The sequence below is a fragment of the Oncorhynchus clarkii genome, chromosome 5, assembly GCF_045791955.1.
Source record: "Oncorhynchus clarkii lewisi isolate Uvic-CL-2024 chromosome 5, UVic_Ocla_1.0, whole genome shotgun sequence".
In the NCBI taxonomy this organism is placed as follows: Eukaryota; Metazoa; Chordata; class Actinopteri; order Salmoniformes; family Salmonidae; genus Oncorhynchus; species Oncorhynchus clarkii.
The window spans coordinates 48,864,112-48,877,207 of record NC_092151.1 but is presented as its reverse complement, the minus strand read 5'-3'; the positions used below and the strand labels follow the sequence as shown (position 1 = coordinate 48,877,207).

The following is a 13,096-nucleotide window of genomic DNA, read 5'->3' as shown; positions in this document are numbered from 1 at the left end:
TGGGATTTAGTTACATTACAGGAAAGGTGGTGTTTTTTAATTCATCTCCATTCAACCCAGATTCAGATTGAACTTGTTGAGTACTGTGTTAGTAGTGTGTGTGTGTGTGTAATCCAGATGTTAAAGATAGTTATTCGCTGTTGATATAGTTTAAAACCCTCTTAAAGAAGCATACGGGTATATAGAATAGGGTAAAAGTATACAGTACCAGTCAAAAGTTTGGACACACCTAGTCATTCAAGGTTTTTCTTTGTTTGTACTATTTTCTACATTGTATAATAATAGTGAAGATATCAAAACTATGAAATAACACAAATGGAATCATGTAATATCCAAAAAGGTATAATATATTATATATTTGAGAATCTTCAAAGTAGCCAGCCTTTGCCTTGCTGACAGCTTTGCACACTCTAGGCATTCTCTCAATCAGCTTCATGAGGTAGTCAACTGGAATGCATTTCAATTAACAAGTGTGCCTTGTTAAAAGTTAATTTTTGGAATTTCTTTCCTTAATGCATTTGAGCCAATCAGTTGTGACAAGGTAGGGGTGGTACACAGAAGATAGCCCTATTTGGTAAAAGACCAAGTCCATATTATGGTTAGAACAGCTCAAATAATAAAAGAGAAACAACAGTCCATCATTACTTTAAGACATGAATGTCAGTCAATCCGGGAAAATTCCAAGAAATTAAGTCGCAAAAACAATAAAGCACTATGAAGAAACTGGCTCTCATGAGGACCGCCACAGGAAAGGAAGACCCAGAGTTACCTCTGATGAGGAGGATAAATTCATTAGAGTTAACTGCACCTCAGATCGCAAATAACTGCTTCACAGAGTTCAAGTAACAGACACATCTCAACATAACTGTTCCGAGGAGACTGCATGAATCAGGCCTTCGTGGTTGATTTGCTGCAAAGAAACCACTACTAAAAGGACACCAATAAGAAGAAGAGGCTTGCTTGGGCCAAGAAACACAAGCAATGGACATTAGAGCGGTGGAAATCTTTCCTTTGGTCTGATGAACTCAAATTTGAGACTTTTGGTTCCAACTGCCGTGTCTTTGTGAGACGCAGAGTAGGTGAACAGATGATTTCCGTATGTGTGGTTTCCACCGTGAAGCATGGAGTAGGAGGTGTGAAAGTGTGGGGGCCAACAAGTGCTCAGCATATGTGTTAACTCCTTCAAGACAGTTGGAAATTCATTCCTCATGAAGCTGGTTGAGAGAATGCCAAGAGTGTGCAAAGCTGGCTACTTTGGGTGGCTACTTTGAATAACTTTTTTGGTTGCTACATGATTCCATATGTGTTATTTCATAGTTTTGACGTCTTCACTATTATTCTACAATGTAAAAATAAAGAAAAACCTTTGAATGAGTAGGTGCGTTTAAAAACAAAACTGAATGTGTGTGCTTTTTCTCCCACCTTACAGGGCCGTCCAGGACCACCAGGGAAGTCAGGCACACCAGGGAAGAGGGGTCCTCAGGTAAGCCTCTATTTCATCTCCCTGTCCCCAGTGTTGTTTGTTTGTTTGATTGTCTGTTTCCTCCCCTCTGTTAGCCAAGCTGTTTCACCTCTCTCCTTATACATCCCCTCTACCTCTCTTCCCCTCTCCCCCCTCCATCCCCAGGCCTGCTAACCTAACATAGAAATACCAGATCTCAGATCTCTGCTCTGAAATAGAGTTCTGTGGGTGTAGCGATGGAACTGGTCAAATAAGATATGTTGACTAGTCAAATCAAATCAATATTCCTTGGCTTACTGTGTGCATTAGTATCTGCTCGGCTGAAGGCTGTTTAACGTGGTCTGTTATGACGGTTGCTGCCACTGCATCAGAGGTCCAAACAAACACACACTAATCACCCCCCCCCAGGGAGGTAAAGGGGCTCTGCTACTCAGACACACCACCACACCCTTTGTATGCATTGCAGTCAGATTGACCCTAATAAGTGTAGGGCTGAGAGCGTTGACCTCCAGGCATAAACAGGGCAACTCACATAAAGGGACCTTTGAAAAGACTACCTATCTGACAGGATGCCTAAAAAAACCTCTAAACACAGAGGAATCTTAATTTGTGAGAAATAGAGGGATTACCTAATCCTGTGGTAATAAAAAACATATTTAACTGTTTTGGATAACATACAAGGATGTATAATGCCAATCTACCAACGGGACACATCAGAGACCTTCTGTTCTCATATCAAGGATACACTCTGCTCTCGCTCATGTGAAAAACATGAGAGTGAGATGAGATGGGGGTGCAGAAAGAGAGAAAGGGTGGGGGTATAAAAAGAAAGATGAATAAAGACAAAGAGAGAGAGATTGAAATAGAGACAGAGATAGACCGGGAGAAATACTAATTGACTCTGGTAAAAACAACACATTTAACTGTTTTGGATAACATAATAATGCCAGTCTACCAGTGGGCCACATCAGAGACATTAACAAAAACACAATCACTTAATTGGGGCATCCAGAACTAGCTATATACAGGTATATAGGTCACACTCACCTCAGCCACTGTGGAGACAGATGCTTGTCTCTCCTCTGATTCATTTTGCGTCTCTTGCAAGTCCCATAAATGACCATGTGTAAAATACACATAATAAAAACGTAATATGTTTATGAACATCAAATCAACTTTGCACATCACTGTGTCAGTCCTATCAGAAGATGAATACTCACATTTTGTGATACAGTGAAGTGGCACAGTGTTTCTTTATTTTCTACATTGAGGTCTGTCAAGGTTCTGACAATTATCCTACAGAAAAAATACATTTGGCATATTAGGATTGTGAGCATGTCCGTCCCAGAGAAAGCCACAATCGGCAATCTGTTCAGTGTTCTGGGCTAACTGGGTGACAGTTTCTAGCTACATTTTCAAATCAGCTCGCCAGCGATTTAACTTGACTTAAACTAACGTTACCTCTAAATGACAAGATAATGTATAATTTCTTAATGGTAGCTAGCTAGCTAGCTAGCTATATGAACTTTGGCGCTTGTGCAGTGGAAACATGTTATGTGCTAAGCATGTGTATTCTAGCTAGCTAGCTAAGGTAGGTTGTTATCAAACGTTAACACTCACCGTAATTTCCATCTTGTCCAAGTATAGAGTGGGGCAAAAAAGTATTTAGTCAGCCACCAAATGTGCAAGTTCTAGCACTTAAAAAGGTGAGAGAGGCCTGTAATATTCATCATAGGTACACTTCAACTATGACAGACAAAATGAGAAGAAAAAAATCCAGAAAATCACATTGTAGGATTTTTTATGAATTTATTTGCAAAATATGGTGGAAAATAAGTATTTGGTCAATAACAAAAGTTTATCTCAATACTTTGTTATGTACCCTTTGTTGGCAATGACAGAGGTCAAATGTTTTCTGTAAGTCTTCATAAGGTTTTCACACACTGTTGCTGGTATTTTGGCCCATTCCTCCATGCAGATCTCCTCTAGAGCAGTGATGTTTTGGGGCTGTTACTGGGCAACACGGACTTTCAACTCCCTCCAAACATTTTCTACGGGGTTGAGATCTGGAGACTGGCTAGGCCACTCCAGGACCTTGAAATGCTTCTTACGAAGCCACTCCTTCATTGCCCGGGCGGTGTGTTTGGGGTCATTGTCATGCTGAAAGACCCAGTTTCATCTTCAATGCCCTTGCTGATGGAAGGAGGTTTTCACTCAAAATCTCACGATACATGGCCCCATTCATTCTTTCCTTTACACGGATCAGTCTTCCTGGTCCCTTTGCAGAAAAACATCCCCAATGCATGATGTTTCCACCCCCATGCTTCACAGTAGGTATGGTGTTCTTTGGATGCAACTCAGCATTCTTTGTCCTCCAAACACGACGAGTTGATAGCTATTTGGCGGCGCTTTTTCTGCCTATATTTTGCGAGACCCTTTATTTAGAAACGTAAGTGTGACGTAGTCACGTAGCTAGAATTTTGCTGTCAACGAGTCACCACAACGACAAGCGGAAAGGTTGGACAATTTGATTTTCTAAAGTCAGTCAAACTTCCTCAGCGCATCTGCCTCTGTGAGCTAGCAAATGCAAAGGACAGTGGCAAAATTCTTTCTGATCCAGCTTACAGTATCATGCATTTTACTGTTGTGATCAAGACACAGACAGCCATACTGTATACAGTGTGTGTGTGTATGCAACTGTGTGTTATGTAACTCTGTGTGTGTGTGTGTGTGTGTGTGTGTGAGACCTGAGGGAAGCCCCTCTTACTTCCATAGTAGAAAGACCTCTTTGTCTGCATCTAATTAAGGGCATTTTAACCCCACCAGCCCTCTCACCTTGTCTGTGGTAGCAGGGCACGTCAGTTTCAGCCAGATACATTCAGCATGTAGCAAAACTGCCACCTGTAATCCATCTCATATGGAAGGTGCACCTTATTGAGGCCAAGGGTGGCTGAAGTGTGGTTCAGAGATAGAAACGGGTATATACACAGACATCCCTCGCCCCCTCAGACAGCCAACACTGATCTACACCAGGCACCGCAGAGGAGAGAGGAAGGGAGCGGGCAGGCTTAAGCTAATTTACAGGTTCCCCTCAAACACTGCTGTCTGGAGTTGACACTGAGCTTCAAACAAAACAGGCGTCCACAGAAATCCTATACAGTGAATTCCTCACCACATTGCTCACGCTCGTGCATGCTCACATGCTCACATCTATGAATGCAGACATGTTCGCACCACACACACACAGCTCTGTTAATAGTTTTTTATTTATTTATTTATTTAACCTTTATTTAACCAGGTAGGCAAGTTGAGAAGAAGTTCTCATTTACAATTGCGACCTGGCCAAGATAAAGCTAAGCAGTTCGACACATACAATGACACAGAGTTACACATGGAGTAAAACAAACATACAGTCAATAATACAGTATAAACAAGTCTATATACGATGTGAGCAAATGAGGTGAGATAAGGGAGGTAAAGGCAAAAAAAGGCCATGGTGGCGAAGTAAATACAATATAGCAAGTAAAACACTGGAATGGTAGATTTGCAGTGGAAGAATGTGCAAAGTAGAAATAAAAATAATGGGGTGCAAAGGAGCAAAATAAAAAAATAAAAAAATACAGTAGGGAAAGAGGTAGTTGTTTGGGCTAAATTATAGGTGGGCTATGTACAGGTGCAGTAATCTGTGAGCTGCTCTGACAGTTGGTGCTTAAAGCTAGTGAGGGAGATAAGTGTTTCCAGTTTCAGAGATTTTTGTAGTTCGTTCCAGTCATTGGCAGCAGAGAACTGGATGGAGAGGCGGCCAAAGAAAGAATTGGTTTTGGGGGTGACCAGAGAGATATACCTGCTGGAGCGCGTGCTACAGGTGGGTGATGCTATGGTGACCAGCGAGCTGAGATAAAGGGGGACTTTACCTAGCAGGGACTTGTATATAACCTGTAGCCAGTGGGTTTGGTGACGAGTATGAAGCGAGGGCCAGCCAACGAGAGCGTATAGGTCGCAATGGTGGGTAGTATATGGGGCTTTGGTGACAAAACGGATTGCACTGTGATAGACTGCATCAAATTTGTTGAGTAGGGTATTGGAGGCTATTTTGTAAATGACATCGCCGAAGTCGAGGATTGGTAGGATGGTCAGTTTTACAAGGGTATGTTTGGCAGGATGAGTGAAGGATGCTTTGTTGCGAAATAGGAAGCCAATTCTAGATTTAACTTTGGATTGGAGATGTTTGATGTGGTTCTGGAAGGAGAGTTTACAGTCTAACCAGACACCTAGGTATTTGTAGTTGTCCACGTATTCTAAGTCAGAGCCGTCCAGAGTAGTGATGTTGGACAGGCGGGCAGATGCAGGCAGCGATCGGTTGAAGAGCATGCATTTAGTTTAACTTGTATTTAAGAGCAATTGGAGGCCACGAAAGGAGAGTTGTATGGCATTGAATAGTGTGCAGAAGACATGACCCTCACAGGGAGAAATATAAAGAGTTATACAGGGCTCTGCCGGTGAGGCTGCCTCTGTGGGCTTACATTTAACACCTGCATATATAAAAGCTGCCTCTTAACTCCCCCCTAAAACAAATGCATTTTCAGTCTCTCGCCGCTCGCCACACGTGCATACTGCAGAACACACTCAACACCACCCTCAGGCCAGATGGAGGAATGGTTTCCATTTGAAAGATAAGCGCTTGTTGTTGATTGCTGAAATAATCAATCGGTAACCCAATTTTACACTGCAGGTTTAGCATTCCTCACTTTAGATAGTTGTTGTTCATTTCTAGGTTAGTCAACGACACTCTGAAATACCATAGTAGAATACTACTAGGGCTGTTGCAGTGACCATATTACCATCACTCCGGCAGTCATGTGCCATGATCGCAGTAAAATTCCATGTGACTGTTGAGTCACAGTAATCTTCTCTTATCCACTCTGGACATGCTTTGTTAGTACCCAATTTGCTAATGACATTCAGGCCCGAATGGCCTGGTACTCAGGGCTCTATTGTTCCTTTAACCACTCTGACATCAATGAAAATGCAATCTTAAATCACAAACACATCATCAAAACAGTATGCTACTTTTAAAGCTCAAAATCAAATCAAATGTTATTTGTCACATACACATGGTTAGCAGATGTTAATGCGAGTGTAGCGAAATGCTTGTGCTTCTAGTTCCGACAATGCAGTAATAACAAGTAATCTAACTAACAATTCCAAAACTACTGTCTTGTACACAGTGTAAGGGGATAAAGAATATGTACATAAGGATATATGAATGAGTGATGGTACAGAGCAGCATAGGCAAGATACAGTAGATGGTATCGAGTACAGTATGTACAAATGAGATGAGTATGTAAACAAAGTGGCATAGTTTAAAGTGGCTAGTGATACATGTATTACATAAGGATACAGTCGATGATATAGAGTACAGTATATACGTATGCATATGAGATGAATAATGTAGGGTAAGTAACATTATATAAGGTAGCATTGTTTAAAGTGGCTAGTGATATATTTACATCATTTCCCATCAATTCCCATTATTAAAGTGGCTGGAGTTGAGTCAGTGTCAGTGTGTTGGCAGCAGCCACTCAATGTTAGTGGTGGCTGTTTAACAGTCTGATGGCCTTGAGATAGAAGCTGTTTTTCAGTCTCTCGGTCCCAGCTTTGATGCACCTGTACTGACCTCGCCTTCTGGATGATAGCGGGGTGAACAGGCAGTGGCTCGGGTGGTTGATGTCCTTGATGATCTTTATGGCCTTCCTGTGACATCGGGGGGTGTAGGTGTCCTGGAGGGCAGGTAGTTTGCCCCCGGTGATGCGTTGTGCAGACCTCACTACCCTCTGGAGAGCCTTACGGTTGAGGGCGGTGCAGTTGCCATACCAGGCGGTGATACAGCCCGCCAGGATGCTCTCGATTGTGCATCTGTATAAGTTTGTGAGTGCTTTTGGTGACAAGCCAAATTTCTTCAGCCTCCTGAGGTTGAAGAGGCGCTGCTGCGCCTTCTTCACGATGCTGTCTGTGTGAGTGGACCAATTCAGTTTGTCTGTGATGTGTATGCCGAGGAACTTAACTTGCTACCCTCTCCACTACTGTTCCATCGATGTGGATAGGGGGGTGTTCCCTCTGCTGTTTCCTGAAGTCCACAATCATCTCCTTAGTTTTGTTGACGTTGAGTGTGAGGTTATTTTCCTGACACCACACTCCGAGGGCCCTCACCTCCTCCCTGTAGGCCGTCTCGTCGTTGTTGGTAATCAAGCCTACCACTGTTGTGTCGCGGTGAGGTGAGCTCACCTCACTGTGATGATCAATTTGAAGGAAGAAGTTCAACAGCAGGTTGAAACTGAGTGCAAAACATGGTCATTGTGGATGTTGTTTCAAACACAACAACATGGACAGCGCTTTCTAAGGTGAGGATTAATTCAAAAACATTACATAGGCATATGCATAGGCTTGTGCCATTATACAATACATATGACATATTACGCATGGCAGAAAAACATTAAACAAAACTGATTTAAGATGTCTTTGGTATAAAATTGGTCTAGACTCTACTCCACAATTAAACAAATTTGAGTAATTGCCTTTGAGTGTGGAATGTATTCATTTGCATATGCTACGCTCCAAAACGTATATCCACGAGTCTGGGAGAGAATGTACAGTGCATTCGGAAAGTATATTGACTCCTTCCCTTTTTCCACATTTTGTTACGTTACAGCCTTATTCTAAAATGGATGAAATATGTTTTCCCACATCAATCTACACACAATGCCCCATAATGACAAAGCGAAAACAGGTTTAGACATTTTTGCAAATTTATTACAAATAAAAAACAGAAAAACCTACATAGGTATTCAGACCCTTTGCCATGAGACTGGAATTTGGGCTCTGCATCCTGTTTCCATTGACCATTCTTGAGAGGTTTCTACAACTTGTTTGGAGTCCACCTGTGGTAAATTCAATTGATTGGACATGATTTGGAAAAGGACACACCTGTCTATATAAGGTCCCATAGTTGACTGGGCATGTCAGAGCAAAAACCAAGCCATGAGGTCGTAGAGCTCCGACACAGGGTTGTGTCGATGCACAGATCTGGGGAAGGGTACCAAAACATTTCTGCAGCATTGAGGGTCCCCAAGAACAGTGGCCTCCATCATTCTTAAATGGAAGAAGTTTGGAACCACCAAGAGTCTTCCTAGAGCTTATGCATACGCATAGGCTTATGAGCCCAAGCCTGAAAAGCAACCTGAATAAAACAATCATTCTGAATCTAAAATAATTGTACATATTAGTAAATACAAGATTAAATAGAGAATAGTTTGATGGGTGAAGATATAACTTGGCAAGGGAACAGCTGGGCAGCCTTATGCAAGGAGCAGAGCGCAAGCTCTTTTCGCTACTTTCTCAAATCATCAACAGCCAATAGTTACATCATGCAGCCCATATATGTTTTGATTTGTAAGACATTCTAAGGTTTGTATCAGTTACAACTAAAGTTGCCAAATAACTATAAATCTAGCGAATAGGACTTGTTTCAAATGATCACTTTTACGCTCAACATAGCCACTCCATATGTGCACTCGCTCCAGAATGGGAAATATACCCTCTCTATTTTATTCAGGTAAGTTCAATTATATTCTTGTTACTATAAAATCATATAATATAAAATAATGCCACGGGACTTATAAGCATATCTTGTCAGCCAAATGAATAACAAGCCTACAGTTTACGGTGTGGAGCATAGCCTGTTAACATACAGTAGACCAATTTATATTCTGTTCTTAGGAAATACATTTTCTCCAAATCATCATGTTTCTTTCGACCTGGTGTCGTGGAAATTTCCTCTATTTACCAAATCATGAGAGCAAACCACACACAAGTCAGAGTAAGTTATCACAAAGTCCATATTTAATTATGAGCTCTATCACAACCCTGTGACTCTCAGATCAATTCAGTGTCTATCCATGAATTCTCTGAGAGTCCCTTCCACATTTCAACTGAGATCCTTTATAGCAAAGACACACACAGGATAAGACAGCATCGGCATAATTCATCGTTCAGCTTTGTCTCCTTTCTCAAACTCAGAACCATAAACCAATCCTCCATATCAACAGGCATATATCAAATCCATCCTATCTTGACAAGATCAGAGACACACTGACTGGCACACAGACATTGTGGAGCCAAGAGATACACGCTTGACCTCTCCCCGGCCCAAACAACTTAGTCTTGACATAGAACAGATACTGCAACCCTGCCACAGTATTATACAAAAATAACATTCTGATGAGAAGTAATTTACAAACATATGATGAACATAAAACATCTTACCTATGTTACCAACCAATTCTGATTATTCCCCAACACTGACTAAAATAAATCATAGATTTATTGTGACGGTGTATATGAACTACATTTTTCACTTTATTTTCTCATGAAAATGAGAAAAATGTCATGAAAATGTGTCACATGGTGACTGTCAAGCAAATACCTGCTGGTCTCATGGTAATTGACCGTTACTTAACATTAACACATTTAGCACCTCCTAGTTTTCACGCATAGCATACAAGCCACTGATGCAGACCTTTGGAACATCTACATTTTAAGAAGTCTAATTAATCCATGTAATTTAGCCTACACATCACAATAAATCCATTATTTATTTTAGAAAGGTCTAAAGAAACATGATATGAAGAAAATGTAGTCTATTTCAGAAGAACAGAATAATAAACTCTGAGTCCTTATGTTAGGCCCTGATCTGGCTATGACATATGGTTGTAGTTCATTTAGGAGACAAGATTTGCTTAGAATTCCGTGGCATTATTTTATATAATTTTATAGTATGAAGAACACAATTGAACATAACTGAATAAAATCTAAATAATATTTTCTCCAAACGATTTGAGGGAGTGCTCACATGTGTTTATTCTCTGTTCAGCAGTTAACAAAGAAAGGTCCTCATATATGCTTATTTTAGTTGTGATACATACAGTACCAGTCAAAAGTTTGGACACATCTACTCATTCAAGGGCTTTTCTTTATTTTTACTATTTTCTACATTGTAGAATAATAGTGAAGACATCAAAACTATGAAATAACACATGGAATCATGTAGTAACCAACAAAGTGTTAAATCAAAATATATTTTATATTTGAGATTCTTCAAAGTAGCCAGCCTTTGCCTTGATGACAGCTTTGCACACTCTTGGCATTCTCTCAACCAGCTTCATGAGGTAGTCACCTGGAATGCTTTTCAATTAACAGGTGTGCCTTGTTAAAAGTTAATTGGTGGAATTTATTTTCTTCTTATTGCAATTGAGCCAATCAGTTGTGTTGTGACAAGGTAGGGATGGTATACGGAAGATAGCCCTATTTGGTAAAAGACCAAATTATGGCAAGAAAAGCTCAAATAAGCAAAGAGAAATGACAGACCATCATTACTTTAAGACATGAAGGTCAGTCAATCTGGAATATTTGAAGAACTTTGAAAGTTTCTTCAAGTGCAGTTGCAAAATTCATCAAGCAGTATAATTAAACTGGCTCTCGTGTGGAACGCCACAGGAAGTATCACAAAATAGAAACGTTTGGTCGGAGCCATCATTTTTTAAAAATGTTTGTTAATTGTTGTTACTCTATACTGAATAAAAATGTAAATGCAACATGCAACAATTTCAAGGATTTTACTGAGTTACAGTCAGTCAATTGAATTAAACTCATTAGGCCCTAATCTATGGATTTCACATGACTGGATAGGGGTGCAGCAATGGATGGACCTGGGAGGGCTTAAGCCCACCCACTGGGGAGCCAGGCCCACCCACTGGGGAGCCAGGCCCACCCACTGGGGAGCCAGGCCCAGACAATCAGAAAGAGCCCTTTTGTGAGGAAAAACTCAGTCACAGACTCCTCAATTTCATCAGCTGTTCGTTCGGGTGGCTGGTCATAGACGATCCCGCAGGTGAAGAAGCCAAATGTGGAGGTTCTGAGCTGGAGGGGTTACACGTGGTCTGTGATTGTGAGGCCGGTTGAACTTACTGTCAAATTCCCTAACAGCACTTTAACATTAAATTCTCCGGCAACATCTCTGGTAGACATTCCTGCTGTCAGAATGCCAATTGCAACACTCCCTTAAAACTTGAGACATCTGTGGCATTGTGTTGTGTGTCAAAAGTGGCCTTTTATTGTCCCCAGCAGAAGGTGCATCTGTCTAAGGATCATACTGTTTAATCAGCTTCTTTAGATGCCACACCTGTCAGGTGGATGGAGTATCTTGTCAAGGGAGAAATGATCACTAGCAGGTATATAAACAAATTAGTGCACAACATTGGAGAGAAATACGCTTTTTGTGCATCTGGAAAATTTCAGAGATATTTTTATTTCAGCTCATGAGACCTGGGACCAACACTTTACATGATCAGTATATTTGAGGTATTGTTGTTGTTATTATAATATTGTCTGGTGGCTTTCTTATATTTTCCCTCTTTGACTTATTTAGCTCTACAAACTGGTGGATTTTGGCTTTAGAGAATTACTTTATGAAGCATGGCTTTAAGCATTTTGGACCCTTGTCTCTCTCTCTGTGTGTGTGTTTGCCTCTATGTGTGTGTGTGTGTGTGTGTGTGTGTGTTTGTTTGTGTATTACGGTGGCGTGAGAGGGCAGAGGGGGCAAATGCAGTGAAAACTATTCCTGAGCCTCCAGAGGGTAAATTACACCTCTGGTCTGACGACAGTGGGCTCTGTAATTAAAAGGTGCCTTGGATCCTGCACACACAGACACACACACAGACACAGACACACACAAGTCTGGTGTCAGTAATGACGCTTCCCCTTGTAGCGGGGAGTGCTTTTTTGGCACCAGTTCAAACAGAAGTACTTTTATATTGGCCATATACAGTACCTTAAAACTGTCTTTACAACATGTTGTATCAATTTAAACCATCTTTACTGCATGCCCTATTACAGTTAACAATCACTTTGGTACTAATTTCAGAACCTTGTGGTCCTTTTTCAAAACTCTAGACACAAAACTCAAAACGGTCATCACTTGTAACACAGGCTGTCCAATGTTGAAAACATTGCATTGTGCATTCATATCGTTAAAGAAACCTTAACTTGCAGAATCATTGGTTTAAATAACTCATTTATCATGAAATACCATAGGAACATTCATTTAGATCACCCACACATGAGATACAGATAGTTTCACTGTGTAGTTGTTCGTACAATCATTAAATATTGTAGTACAAAATATGTGATACATGTTTCATTATGCTACTACACGTAAATACATCACTGTAAAATGACTAGTAGAGGGAATACTACAGACACAGTGGAATCATTGAACAATATGTGACATTTATTGATGAAATACAATAAAATCACAACATAGGTTTCTTTTAATCAAAGCAAAAATAATTAGCTACAAAAAAAGAAAAAACAGTTGAAGGTCAACTGCAGTTTCTCACCTGGCTTACTGTAAAAAGCAAAACAAAAGATGGATTACTGTACTTCTATAATTCCATCAACCCTGTCTTGTTGATTTGGCCACAGGTTCTCATCCACATCACAATGGATGTTTTCATTAGCCAAACATCTTGGGAAGAATCTTCGGGCATGGCGAATCCAGGCCTGACACTGGTCTGCCGT

At 40.7% G+C, this 13,096-nt stretch overlaps 1 protein-coding gene across 1 annotated transcript in view; it reads left to right on the top strand.

The window, feature by feature from the left end:
• Nucleotides 1-13,096, top strand: part of LOC139409704 (collagen, type XXVII, alpha 1a) — a 272,027-nt gene that overhangs the window by 27,833 nt on the left and 231,098 nt on the right. The window contains exon 4 of the mRNA XM_071155105.1: nt 1,430-1,483. Coding sequence (XP_071011206.1) covers nt 1,430-1,483 — 54 coding nt within the window. The remainder of the gene's footprint in view (nt 1-1,429; nt 1,484-13,096) is intronic.